Source organism: Vipera ursinii (genome assembly GCF_947247035.1).
Source record: "Vipera ursinii genome assembly, chromosome: 9".
NCBI lineage: Eukaryota > Metazoa > Chordata > Lepidosauria > Squamata > Viperidae > Vipera > Vipera ursinii.
The window spans coordinates 13,153,661-13,168,023 of record NC_139523.1 but is presented as its reverse complement, the minus strand read 5'-3'; the positions used below and the strand labels follow the sequence as shown (position 1 = coordinate 13,168,023).

The 14,363-nt window shown below is 44.9% G+C and overlaps 1 protein-coding gene across 3 annotated transcripts in view; it reads left to right on the top strand.

The window, feature by feature from the left end:
- FGR (FGR proto-oncogene, Src family tyrosine kinase) overlaps positions 1–12,157 on the top strand; it is a 47,457-nt gene extending 35,300 nt beyond the window's left edge. For 2 of the 3 annotated variants that reach the window (XM_083369949.1, XM_083369950.1), the window contains exons 8-13: positions 2,277–2,432; positions 4,314–4,493; positions 5,791–5,867; positions 6,061–6,214; positions 7,792–7,923; positions 8,867–12,157. In XM_083369949.1, coding sequence (XP_083226075.1) covers positions 2,277–2,432; positions 4,314–4,493; positions 5,791–5,867; positions 6,061–6,214; positions 7,792–7,923; positions 8,867–9,078 — 911 coding nt within the window. In that variant the 3' untranslated portion in view covers positions 9,079–12,157. The remainder of the gene's footprint in view (positions 1–2,276; positions 2,433–4,313; positions 4,494–5,790; positions 5,868–6,060; positions 6,215–7,791; positions 7,924–8,866) is intronic. The other variant, XM_083369951.1, reaches the window with a different exon arrangement.
- The last annotated feature ends 2,206 nt before the right edge of the window (positions 12,158–14,363 follow it).

Genomic DNA, 14,363 nt, shown 5'->3' with positions numbered 1-14,363 from the left:
CAATTAGTATCTGATGTATAGAGTATCCAAGGCTACCAGCTATGAGATCTGGTCCTGACTTTTGCATGCAGAGGCTTGCAAAGGTCAAACTTCCCATTTTGGCACTGCTTTGAAAACTCCATTTCCTGGTTTCTCTCCTATTTTCCTTTCGAAAGGGGAAGAAAAGATGGAGAGTACTTATCAACAAGTGGATTTTAAAAGGTGCCAGATGAGATAGAAGCTCATCTAAAACCATCATTGGCATTTAGCCAAAGTGTGAATATTTGAGACATTCTCCAGAGTTTCTGTTGTGCGATGGAATAGCAACAGATTTTTGATCCCCTCTCCAAACACAAAGTAGCTCTCCTAGCAACTTTGATTGGTATGGTTATCAAATCCTAAAGGGCAAACCATAACTTTCCTCAGCTCTCAATTATGACTCCATCACTCTTTTCCCAAAAAGGTTTTAAAGCAAAATAATATTTCTGGAGATTGTCTATCTGAAATGTGGTGGTGGAGTCTGCACTATCCAACTGATTGCACTAGGTACCTTTTATTCCTCAATTTTATATGAGCCGTGATGGCGCAGTAGTTAGCATGCAGTATTGCAAGCAAACTCTGCTCACTGCCAGGAGTTCGATCCTGACTGGCTCAAGGTTGACTCAACCGTCCATCCTCCCAAGGTCGGTAAAATGAGGACCCAAATTGTTGGGGGCAGTATGCTGACTGTCAAGCAATAACATCCTGTAAAACCCTTAGAGAGGGCTGTAAAGCACTATGAAGCGGTATATAAGTCTAAATGCTATTGCTATTGCTATGACTTTCACAGAACTGGGAAGGGGTAGTGGAAATGGGACACATAATAACTGCAGCTGTTTTATCACCCTTTCTACAGGTGTGTAATGAGCCTCCGGTTCTCTGTTGCTTTCTGCAAGGATTGATAATTCTCTCTTGAGCTGCAGACTGAGGGGGGAGGGGGGGGAAACAGTGTTTCCTCTCTTGTTCCTTTCCAGTCCGTCCTCATCTTATCACCCTTTGTTTCTCTCTCTTTTGCCTCCCTGTTTCTGTGACGCATCTCTTGCTCTTCCACCTCCTCTCCCCCCTCGGCTTTGGGGGCTTCTGTTGCAAGAGAGAGCTGCAGGACTGTGCTGCCGCCTGGCCGTGCCATGCCCTAAGGGGATGCCCAAACTGGCAGACTTGTCCGTCAAAACCAAAGACGTTTGGGAGATTCCTCGCGAATCACTGCAGCTCATCAAGAAACTGGGCAATGGGCAATTCGGGGAAGTGTGGATGGGTACGACCAGCCATCAGGAGGCTGTGCGGAAGAGAAGAAGGAGAGAAGGAGCTGGGGAGACCCCGGGCGGGCGCTCGGGAGGGGACTTGGAAGTGCCGTGACGAAGGATGGAGAAAAATCCACATCCTTCAGTTTTTCTCCCGGGATGGCTGCGTTTCTTTCAGGATGGCAAAGTCATGAGGCAGACGAACTGGGGAGAAGCTGCAAGATGAATTGCAGGAAGTCCTCCAGACAATAGGTAGTTAAACAACGGAACTCGCTGCCACAAGAGGTAGGGATGGCTGCCAACTTGGAAGCCTTTCAAAGAGAGTTAGATAAATCCACAACGGAAAGAGTTGAACGGTGTTTATGAATCCTGAGTCTCTTTCTAAGCTCCAGCAGGAGAACAAGCACATGTGTCTGATTACTGGAGGGGAGAGCGTTACTACAACCATGTGCTACTTGTGGGTTTCTTAACCCAGAGCATCTGGATGGCTTCTCCGGTAAGAAGAGAATGTAGAATTTGATAGGGGTTTGGTCTGAGTTGGGGCGACTCTTCTTAAAAGTCTTGGAAGACTATGTGGAAATGGTCCAGATGGTGCGTGGTGATCTAAGTTAAAGCAGTGACTGGTGTGGGACCAGGGGACATCCTGCCTCAATTTTTTATGCTACAATGTTAGATCTGCATTCTGAACAAGATTTGGAAAATAGCCTGTAGCTGAATCCAACGGTAACCAGGATACAGTAGTGGAGACTTTAGCTGACAAGTCAGACCGTGCTCCAAATTCACTGCTCAACGTTTGCAAGGAAGATGCAAGAATGTGGTGCACTCCTTGATCCTTTAAAAGTGAGCCAAGGGCACCACCTGGTGGTTAAAAGCAATATTGCTGCCTGTGCTCTGCTCCTTCTCCTCCTCTGCTCAAAGTCCAGCCTCCTCTCTCAAGTGCATGCTCCATCCCATCCTTCTGCTTTCCCATCTCATTCCATCCCATCTTTCCACCCTCCCTCATTCCACCCCTTACAGAATACAATGACGGTCTCTGCTACCTCTTAACCAAAGTCTGCCCCACCCTGAGGCCCCAGACTATGGGGCTGTCTAAAGATGCGTGGGAGATCAGGCGCGAGTCCATCAACTTTGACAAGAAGCTTGGCATGGGCTGTTTCGGAGATGTGTGGATGGGTAAGGCAAGGGGGCAGGGTAGGTTTTTTTGTCAGGGTTAAAGGGCACACATGGACGAGGTGGGCAGCCTTCCCTTTTAGGTTTGGACTGCGCTTGAAGATCGTTGATTAGACCAGGGGTCTTCAAGCTTGGCCCTTTTATGACTTTTGGACTTCAACTCCCAGAATTCCTCAGCCAGGCACGCTGGCTGAGGAACTCTGGGAGTTGAAGTCCACAAGTCATAAAAGGGCCAGGTTTGAAGACCTCTGGATTAGACCCATCAGAAAATGAATCTTAGCTCTGTTTCATTCAGGGGAACACCCTAGGGTTGTGTAGTGCAGGGGTCCCCAACCCCCAGTCCATGGTCTGGTACCGGGCCACGGCATGCCAGCAACTGGTCTGCACAAACAAGCAAAGCCCCATAGGTGGGATGCAGGCAGCCCACAAAACCACACCCCCTCTGGTCTACGGAAAAACCTCTCTCCATGGAACCGGTCCCTGGTGACCAAAAGGTTGTAGTGCATTGGACTCAGTTCCAAGAAGATGCTTTAGAGCTTGCAGGAGCATAACCCCCATCTGCAACTCTTTAAAGCAGCCACATCTTTTCTCCAGAGCATGTGGCTATCATCTGTCTTAATAGCATATCTTTCTCCCATCAAGGTTGGCATATATTCCTTTCCCATAGACTGAAAGTGGAAGACCTATATAAAACACTACGGGGCAGAATTCCTGGTCTAGATACTAGCCAATCATTCGGGTCTACTAAGATCCACAGTTAGAGAGAATAAGTCAAGGAGACATGAGGTCTCCTACGTGCAGGTAGTCCTCAACTTATGGGATCAGCATTTCTGTTGCTAAGCAAGGCAGTTGTTAAGTGAGTTATGACCTTTTTTTGCCATAGTTGTTAAGTGAATCACTGCAGCTGTTAAGTAAACCATGCAGTTGTTAAGCAAGTCTGGCTTTTCCCACTTTGTCGGAAGCCAGCTGGGAAAGTCCCAAACGACGATGACATCACTCCAGGATGCTTTAACATCGTATATATACATATGCTTGTTGCCAAGCACCCTGATTTAGATCACATGACCAGGGGATGCTGTGACAGTCATATGTGCAAGAACTGGTACTAAGTCACTTTTTTCAGTGCCGTTGTGAATTTGAACAGTTGCTGAATGAATGGCTGTAAGTCGAGTAATACCTGTACCATTGTTGCACCTGTAAAAAAGCAACCAACCAGTAGAGCAGATAAGACCAGTTTGGAAACCTGAACCTTAAGAAGGATGCACACCAACTCCCTTTTTACGACCCTGTAATCCCTTAATTCGGGGCATAGTCAGGGCGACCGGGTGGAGCTGAGCGTTTGCTGGCCGGATGCCCTTCCTGACACCACATAGAGTTCGCCGCAGATATTTTCTCTTTGTGCCCTGATAGAGAAACATCTCTTGCTGCCTAGGATTGAACTCTCAACCTTCTGAGTGGGAGGCGAGCTGCTTTAGCACTAGGCCACCATGCCACACATAGCCAAGGAAATGTCAGCTGTGGGAAATGATTTCCTTTGAATTGAGATCCTCAGAGTGGAGGCATCCCTGACCCATCATTTCTTCCTCATCTCATGTTTGTTGCTCATCTCATTTCAGTTGTTAGGGTCAGCCGTCCTTAACGTGGTGCTCCCAAGGTGATTTGGGGGAATTCCAAGGATCATGGACCCAGCTTAGACCTGCTGGCTAGAGATTCTAGGAACTGAAGTCCCAATGCATCTGGAGGGCCCTGGGTTGCAGGACGCTGAACCTAGACTTCTTCCAACCATATCTGTTTCCATAACATTGGGTTAGGGGAGGCCTTGGGTTCTGGGCCCTTGCTGTCTCTATCCTCAGTCACCCTGACCCTGGTTCTTGCTGGTTCCAGGCACTTGGAATGGTACCACCAAAGTTGCGGTGAAGACACTGAAACCTGGAACCATGTCTCCAGAAGCTTTCCTGGAGGAAGCCCAGATCATGAAGCGCTTACGGCACGACAAACTGGTGCAGCTGTATGCTGTGGTATCAGAAGAGCCTATTTACATTGTTACTGAGTTCATGAGCCAAGGTTCGATAAGTTGCCTCCAGTGACAATGACCTCTCTAGATGGGTGGGTGGCAACAGTGGCCAACCAGCAGGCCTCTGAATTGGGTGAAGCAGGAAGGGTTGGTTCAATTCCACCATCAAGTTGGCTTGATCCAAACTATTGAGTCGCTTCGGGAATTTGATACAGTGGCTTGAATTTGTTCACACCCAATTGTCCAAATCAAGCATGTTTTTTAGATGTTAAAAGAGCTTGTGCGCATTCGGCAACCAGAGTTGTCCAAATGCAAGTCAATTTAGGGAGACTTGATTGAAGAAAAAGAACTGAATTGCCTTCAAACCGAATAGCCGCCCAGGGCTACCAAAATGACACCTGAGCTTGGAGGGTTAGGATCAGAAAGATGCCCAGGTTCCAGACAGTTGACTCAGAATGAAGGGCACCTGTAGGACCGCTGACTTTAAGCAGACCTTGAACCCACCCACTAAGCTGGATGGAAGACCACATGTTAGGAACATCGTGTTATCAAGGCATGTGGGTGATGGAGACAGCAGCATCATGGAGAGAGCCATAAACCATTTTCTCTTCTAAGATCTCCCTATCCAAGGTATGTTTCTTTCTCAGGAAAGGGAAAGTGATACAGCGTAGGCAACACGGTACCTGTGGGCCTCAGGAAGTTTTTAGGTATCCCTTTCATCTTCTGCTAGGTGCCTTGAAATACTGAGTTTCTTTCTTTTTATTAAAATTAAATAGGAACCTGGCACCCTGCAAAGGGACACACAGCATCATTGTTTGTAGCAGTGTCATTTTTTCAGTGCCATTAAAGGCACTTGGCCTTTAAGCCCGATCCTTCCTTCAGCCTCCCACTCCCAGGCAAGAAGAGAGGGGCAAATTCAGGGTGCCAAAGAGCAGATTCAGCCGTTGAATTTCCGGTTTTGCGGCCTCCGTGTTCATTATGCCAAGACATTTTGGCAAGCGCTCAGGATTCCAAATGGGTCCGCCAGTCTGAGAACATACTCACGTCTATACTAGCTCACGTTCCTTCACCTGGTACCCTCCATTGTTACTAGACTTCTGGAGCTTGGCCTGATGGGAAGTGTAGTCCTGACACATTTAGAGTAGAAAGTTGGGAGAGCTGGGGAAACGGGTTCCCAGTGTTTTGTCACAGATACCCAGGTCCCGTCTCCTTCACAAAAATTGGTTCTAAGAAGAACGGACAGGAACAAGAGTAAGCAGCCAGCGGACCACTGCTGCAAGTGTATTATAGTACAAGAATTCTACTGGGAAGTGGCTTTGCTGATCTCCCACCTTTTCTCTTTCACAGGTAGTTTGCTAGATTTTTTGAAAGATGGGGATGGCCGTTTCTTGAAGTTGCCCCAACTGGTGGACATGGCAGCACAGGTAACCTGATGGGCAGGAGGTAGTATCGGTGGTCAGTCTGTCTGAAAATTGGGAGCATCATCTTCTGACTCCGTTGGGGAGAGGGGAGGGGAAGAGAAGGCTGCCCAGGATCCATTAAGAACAGAAGGAGCTGCAACGATTGAATCTCCTGGGCCATCTCATCCCTGCCTTTCTGCTTCTGCACACAATCCAGATTGCAGCTGGAATGGCTTACATTGAGCGAATGAATTACATCCACCGGGATCTGCGTGCTGCCAACATCCTTGTGGGCAACAACCTTGTGTGCAAAATTGCTGACTTCGGCTTGGCCCGCCTCATTGAAGACAATGAATACACAGCTCGGCAAGGTAAACTCTCAGGGGCACCCTGGAGCAGGAGAAAGAGTCACCTTTAAGCAGGCGAAGCTATTTGTGCAATTAAGCATTGATTGGCAGATGCTGTCTCTGCTCTTGGGAAGAGCGAGCTTTTCTCGGTGCCGTTTTTAGCAGGAAGTGCCACACCGAAGCTGAGGATTTCTTTGTGCAAGGCTGTCAGGCACAAAAAAAAAATCAGGACTACACGTTAAGCTCCGGTTAATCTTATTTATGGCTCACGCCTATAGACAAGAATCTAGTCAACTAGCAGCATTAAATTTGCACTAGATAAGAATCAATGGGATTCAAAATGGGTTGGACTTAGACTGTGAAAACAACAACTCTAGGCTGATCACTCTCTTGACTCCGCCCCCACCCCCAGGCTCTTCCTGCCCTTCTCTTACAAAGGCAAACAATTCCACCGAGCAATGGCCTCTGTGCAATGCAGGGGGAGGCAACCAAATGACCTTCAGAAGCCCTTGCTAAAACTTAACCTATAATATCCTTCCTACAATGTGGTGCCTCAGAGCTGAATAAAATGTGCTCGAAGCAGTAGGAGCAGTGAATCTAGAATTGGAAAAATCAGGGGTGCTTCCAGAGTGGACCCTGCCACAAATGTCATTAAAATCTGGAAGGATGTGGCTGATCTCCACCCTCTTAGAGCCAGCCATGTGAAACTGGATTCTCACGCTCCGGATGGCTGTTGTGTCAATCATATCCAGATGCAGACTGGACAATCTTCACAAAATAACAGCTTCCTCCATCCTACACTGAAAACGGGAGAAAGCAAGAAGTTATTTGCCTTTTTAAAAATAACTCTATTCCATTTTACAAAACACATAAAACAAAAACGGCAATCCAAAGAAACGATAGAATAAAAAAAGAGTAGAGATAGAATTGTGGAAAAGTATTTTTAAAAAGGACAAGAAAAACACAAACATATAAAAAAGAATAACCTCTGTCTTCTTCCAAGGAGATAGAGAACCATTACTTTTGACTCTTAGTTTAAGGCTATAATAAAATCTCCATTTTTTACCAAAAAGGAAATTGGAAAATATATTTTTTTCCTCTTTCTAAATTTTAACAATCATCAAATCCATGTGGCAAAATTTGATTTTTCTCCATCTTCTGCACACAAAAAAAGTCCACTTCCAAGCACAGAGGAATTTCTTCAGTGATTTTTCCCTCACGAGGACAACTTGGCAAGAATTTATTTTCTAAATTGTTTGTACATGAAGTTCATATTCAGAAGCGAAAACAGTGGTTGGCAAGTTTTGTCCTGCCATTTTAGCCTTTTCCCTTCTAAGCCTTGCTGGTCAGAGCTCATAGGGACTTGTTCCTTGATTGTCCAGATTGGTGCTTGAGGCTTCTGACAACATAAATTAAGAACACTTTCTCTTGGCTGACTCTGTTTCTCGAGGGAGGAGGTTGCTACGATCTATGCTAAGAAGTCCATTTTAAATCCACCGGTAATGTTTCTCCCACAGTGGAGAAAGTAGGAATCTTTCTTATCCAGGTGGCATCTCCTTCTGTACGATCTTAACCTCTTAATTCCATCTCCTTGCCAACAGGTGCCAAATTTCCCATCAAATGGACAGCTCCGGAAGCCGCTCTCTTTGGCAAGTTCACCATCAAGTCAGACGTGTGGTCCTTTGGCATCCTCTTGACAGAGCTTGTGACCAAGGGCCGAGTTCCTTACCCAGGTAATGTCGTAGAGGCTTCCCTTAGCCTAGAGAGGAACTGTTGCAACATTCAGGGATTGCCAGAAGTTTTCTTTTGAAAAGGAATTGCCCCTTGGTTTACATAATGCATTAAACCACAACATGGTTGGGTTGGGTTGGGTTGGGTTGGGTTGGGTTGAGCCCAATATCCAGTCATTGCAGTTGCTGCAATTTTAGCAGCTTTTAGCTTCTTGCATGAGCTCCTGTCTGAGCCTAATCTGACATGCTTTATTTGATAAACACTGGTTAATCTGCTCCTGACTGTGCAGTTTCTACAGCCTTGAAGGCCATCTCAGGATTCATGTGGTTAACTTGAGGACTGTATTCCCAAAGTCATTGGGGCCCAGATTCAGAGCTGACCTGATTTGTGTGGAGAAGTGGTTGGGAGGGTAAAGAAGAGATAAAGTGGTTCTTGAAAGCACATATTTTGGGGGGTCTCAGAACTTCACAAACTCTGGAAAAATCCCCTCAAAGGCCAAATTTTAGCCTCCTGTTCGGTTGGGGTCTGGGGAACACATATTTTGCATGCTTGAGTCAGTGGGTTGTATTTTGTGCCAACTATGTGTTCTCACCTAGTCCTGCCTTTTTGGTGTGGGTTGACTTACCAAATTTTGCAGTCCCTGTGAATTTGCACAATGACCATTTCCTTGATTTTATTTTTGTATGTGAGTCTATGTGGTTCTGTGCCTCTGAGTCAGTCTTGGCAACAGTTTCAAAAGTGATTTCAAAAGTCTTCCTCTTACAGTTGAGAGGGAACAATTAGCCCAACGCTGGCTTCATACCTAAGATGTAACTAGAACTCGTGGTCTCCTGGTTTTCTAGGCTGCTGACTTAACCACTATCCCAAACTAGCTCTGCCTTGATTCCTAGAGACTCATAATAGAGCTATTCCACCACTTCCTCTTCTCATGTTCTTCTCATGCAGGCATGAACAACCGGGAGGTGTTGGAACAAGTGGAGCGGGGTTACCGCATGCCCTGTCCTGGGAATTGCCCCCCATCTTTGCACGATCTGATGGTGCAGTGCTGGAGGAAGGAGCCTGAGGAGCGCCCCACTTTTGAATACCTCCAATCATTTCTAGAAGACTACTTTACCGCTACAGAGCCTCAGTATCAGCCAGGAGACAACCAACTGTAACTGACAGATGGTGACAGCCATGGAGAGCTCACCCCATAGGGACCTCTCTCAAGTGTGGTGTGAAACTGGGACGCACTGCGGAAGTCTCTTCCCTAACCAGGGCCAGGAGCCAAGGGTCCCACCTTGTAGAACTGGGCTTAAGACTCCTTTCTTTTTCATTTTAATTTTATTCCCTTTGGGGGGGCATTGCTTTTTTATCATCGTGGTTTTGTGTTTTAAATTTCGACTCATCCCAAAGAGATGCCAGGCCAGTTTGTGGAGATTAAAAAAAAGATAGGGATGAGGAGGAGTGAGGGTGTAGATGGCAGGAGGAGAGGTTTTGTTTGTTTAATAGTGCATCCTCTCTTAATTAAGTTACTTCTGTATTAACTGGAGAACCTTTGGCCCTGTGGTGCTCTGAAGGGGCTTTGTACTTCAGCCCCATTGGTTCCAGCCTGCAGCAAGGGACTGGGAGAATTGTAGCTCCAAATGCTTGAATGCACCTTTTCCCTAACCCTGCTGCAGCCTACAAGGATAAGGATAGGAAGGCTACAGGACCATAGGATAAAGATATTTGCACAGTGAAGTTACCTAGCCATCCTGCAACCAGTGTTCTTCAAATATATTGTGACTGCATCTCTCAGAATTCACCAGCTTGCAAGGGCTACGCTGGCTGGGAATTCTGAGAGTTGTAGTCTCATGGCATCAGATATGGAACATTGCTCTGGAATCCAAATTGTTCTGACGCTGTTGGCCAAATAATCCAAGTGTGATAAGCATGTTTAAGTCCTGCAGGATTTGGAGTCTTGATACTCTGTTCCTTCCCTACAGCATTCTGGGACATTCCCATCATATGAACAGTGGACACAATATTTCTTCTCCTTCCTCATTAGCCTTCATGCTCTGAATTCATGACTTGGTACTATCTGGATATCATGTTTGAAACCAATGAGTGACAACTATGATATGAGAATGAATGTAGGCAGAACCCATTATAGGTCAATCAGTCAATGTCAGCCTTTTTCTTGAGAGGGTCAGCTTGGCTCTGGAATGATACATTGCGGGCTACACTTCAGGAAGGAGATGGGTCAAGACACTTCTAATTGGCTGGTGCATAAGGGAAGCAGACAGCATTGTCTGGGACAACTTAAGGGGAAGGTGTGTGCCAAAATGCCTTTGGAGCTTGTTTACAGAAGGAGCAAGTGTCTGAAGTGATTACTGTGGAACTGTGAAAGGTCTGTTCCATAGCCACATGGTGCCTTCTGACAATAAGATGACATGCCTTACCAGAGAGGGGCTTGTGCACCATTCCTTGAAAATCAATGATTTTTGCTGGTCAACTGGAAGCTGTTCCAGATGTTCCTTACCAGATGTGCTGGGACTGCAGTCCCCAAAATTCCTAGCCAGCAATTTCAGCCCTAACACATTTAGAGGAAACAGGTTAAAAGAGGTTGCCTTACCTGGTATCCATATCCCAGTTATCATCCACTAACTTTTCTACACAAGAATCCTCTAATCTTGAACCTTGTCAGGCATGTTGAGGAATCCACCACAGATCATTCATACGACCTTAACCCTACTTTTTGGAGGAAAGCTATGACTTCAACACAAATAAAAGAATATCAGAGTTGTGGCCTTCCAAGTATGGTTGGATTAAAAATCCGTCCTCCTTGATCATTGGTATTTGGGACCACAGAAAGTTGGAGTCCAGGAACATCTGGAGAGCCACTAGTTCTCCAAACTGTCCTAAGAAGTGCTTCAGTGGAAACACAGAAGATAAGTGTTGTAGATGTCTACAGTGATAAGTCTACAGTGATAAGTCTACCATAGATCCAGAGGGTGAAAAATGACTTTTCTTTCATTTCCCTCTCTCCCTGTAATTTGAAATATGGCCAAGACACTGGAAATTGCTGAAACACCTGAACTTTTACATTGCACTGGGCTGATAGTAAAGCTGTGCAGATTTACTGAGAAATAAGCTTTATTGCTTATTTCAACGGATCATCACTGTATGGCTTATTATTGATGAACAAGGTCAGAGAAAAAGCAGAGTGAACACTAGCAGCAGTGGCTATTCCTTAGCACCTTAGCAAAAGAATGAGAAGCAAAAAAATTGCTGAGCAAATTACAAGCAGTTTGGGATGAGAGGTCCACCATGGGACTTTTGAGACCAGGGTTGTCCACCCTCACCATATATTGGCAACTTGTGGACTTCAACTCCCAGAATTCCCCAAACAGCAATGCTGGCTGGGGAATTCTGGGAGTTGAGGTTCACAGGTCTTAAATTTGCCAAGGTTGGACACCCCTGCTTTAGGCCAAGAGAAAGTTGGCAGCTGCCCACAATGCTGAAGAGCAACACCATAGAATATAAACAACTTAATTGGTTTTCTCCAACCTTTTCTTGATAAATCTTGAGATCTACGAGTAAATCAATGTAGGTTTCTGGGGGCTAAAATGATGTAGTTTGGCAGAGGGAAGGATGAGTTCATTGACAAAGATGGTGTGGAGGTCCATTCAATGGGGTCCTTCCAGTGAAGCAAACAAAGCCCATCCACTAACCATATTCTCTTTGCTTAAGGACCATGTTTTTCTTTGTAGAGGCCTTTGCGGTTGATGAGTCATCTTTACTATCTAAGGTCCTGCACTTCTGGGGTACTGTCATGTTAAGCTTCCTATTTTCCCCCATGTTTTTTGAAAGCCCTTTCAACAAGGTTGATTCAATGATAGGACAGACAAATCCCATGCCAGAAGACTCTGGGAGATGTGGGTGGATGACAAAGGGAGGGCAGAGTCTTTGGGTAGGGGGCAACCACTGGCTGGTTTATAGCTAGACGATATTCAGAAACAACGGTGTAGTCAACTCAGCGCAGCTCTGAGAATGGGTTGTTCAAGTATTGCTTGGAAGAGAAATCTATGGATACTGAGCACAAACAAACCTGCGAAGCAAATGGTTAAATAAAGCAAGTTTACATGCCCTGTCGAGAGATTTTTTTAAAAAATTGTTACTCGAATGCCTAGAATCTGCCCCTTTCTATGCTATATAATGTTGGTTTTTTAAAAAAATACTGTACATAAAGAGAAATAAAACTTTGTAACAAGAGAGGCTGGGTATGGATCTTTGTCAAGCAGAACAGGTCTGTTTTCAGAGGAAAAGCAGAGCAAAGATAAATTGAATATAATCCTAGGCCACAGTTTGGTTTCTTTGACTGGGGGGAGTGTGTGAAAAAAAATCGAGAGAATGGCCACAAGGTGATCAAAGTCCCAATCCTTGACAGGTAGTCCTTGCCTTGCAACCATTCATTGAGTGACAGTTCAAGTTACGATGGCACTGTAAAAAGTGACTTAGGACTGGTTTGCACACTTACGACCACAGGAGCATCCCCATGATCATGTGATCAAAGTTCAAATGCTTGGCAACTGGCATGTATTTATGACAGTTGCACTGTCCTGGAATCACGTGATCAGCATTTGTAATCTTCCCAGCCAGCTTCCAACAAGCAAGACAATGGGGGAAGCCAGTTCCGCTTAATGACCAAATGTTTCAATTAACACTTGCAGGGATTCACCTAACCCAGGGGTAGGCAACCTTGGCTCTTTTATGACTCATGGACTTCAACTCTCACAGCTGGCTCAGGAATTCTGGGAGTTGAAGTCCACGAATCATAAAAGAGCCAAGGTTGCCTACCCCTTTCTTGACTGTGTCAAGAAAGGTCATAAAATAGGGCAAAACTCACCTACCTGTCTTGCTTAACAATGGAAATTTCAGGCTCAATTGTGGTCATAAATCAAGGACTACCTGTATACGTGCCTAACATGTCCAACATACATAAAAATGGATATGACTTTGATTATGTTCTAGTTGCCATCTTAATTTCCTTTAGTCTTTGCAGACATTTCTGATGCATGGTTTGGGCTCAAAGATAATTTGGGAGACCAGCTATTGCAGCGGATAAACAATGCATTACGCTTTGCATATGACTCAAAATTCATTTGATAAACAATGATAAAACTATGGCTTGTTCATCCTCGTGTGTCCATTGCAGATTATAGAGCCAAAGGAAACATTAAATCAATCATTCTGAGAAAACATTTCTTTGAAAATAGCTTATCCCAGGGGTCTTCAAACCTGGCCCTTTTATGACTTGTGGACTTTAACTCCCAGAATTCCTCAGCCAGTCATGGCTGGCTGAGGAATTCTGGGAGTTGAAGTCCACAAGTCATAAAAGGGCCAAGTTGGAAGACCCCTGGCTTATACTCTTCCAATTAGCGTGGAGCATCGTGGTCATGCTGCCGAAATTGATGATATTCGGGAATAGCAGGAGAGTCCTGTATCTGAAGTAAATGGTCACCTGTAACGATTAAATCTGGCTACAGGTGTCCATGAGAAGCCATAGTGGAAGGTGGCCGCCACCTTGATTTATTTTTAAAAATGATAAATGAAAATAGTGACATCACATGCATTATAACATTGTGCAAATGTCAGAAATGACTTCATTACATGCCCTCAAATGCCTATGAATCTGGAATACTTAACCTGCCATGGAGGTGAGTTAATGGAGCAATACAACGCCATCATATCTCTGGTAAGATGTGATCTTTTTATTCTGAAAGTTTATTATTATTAAACTCTTTAACTGATATCCTGCTGTTCTGTCCTGGAGGACACCCAAGATGGCTAATAGTTTTCTTTTAAAAAGACAAAGCAGGCATCCAGCTAAAATTGAATAAATCTGGTTAAAAACAATGTCTAACTAACTGAAATGTGTGTGGGGGGGGGAAATGATGAAATCGGAAGAAATAAGCTCTTGGATGCTACCCCAAAGTGCAACTATCAAGGAAGCGGCTTCTATGAGTTAGCTAAAGCTTGCTCATCTTGGATAAACCTTGAGTAGCTGCCAGTCCTCCTCATGAGTAAACATTTTCTAGTGAGTAAATTCTGTTTATCTTAGCTGTGGCAACAGCTGGATGACTTTGTGTTTAGAAGCTAAAAAGGGGCTGTGATTAAAACATAGGCTGGACTGGAAAACATGTTTCAAATGGTATAAAAAGGTCTGCTGAGCAGGGGATGGACTAGAAGACCTCCAAGGTCCCTTCCAACCTTGTTATTCTACATTCTGGAAGAAGAAACCTGCACAGATGAAACCATGAAACTTACTAGGAATAACAGAATAACAAAATAACAGTTGGGACTTTCAGGGTCTTCTATCTAATACAATCTCCTGCTCAAGCAGGAAACAAGATGGGAAAAGATGTTCTACCTTTTTTAAGGTCCTTCCTCCAAGGAAGAACTCTGAAAAAGCTACTCT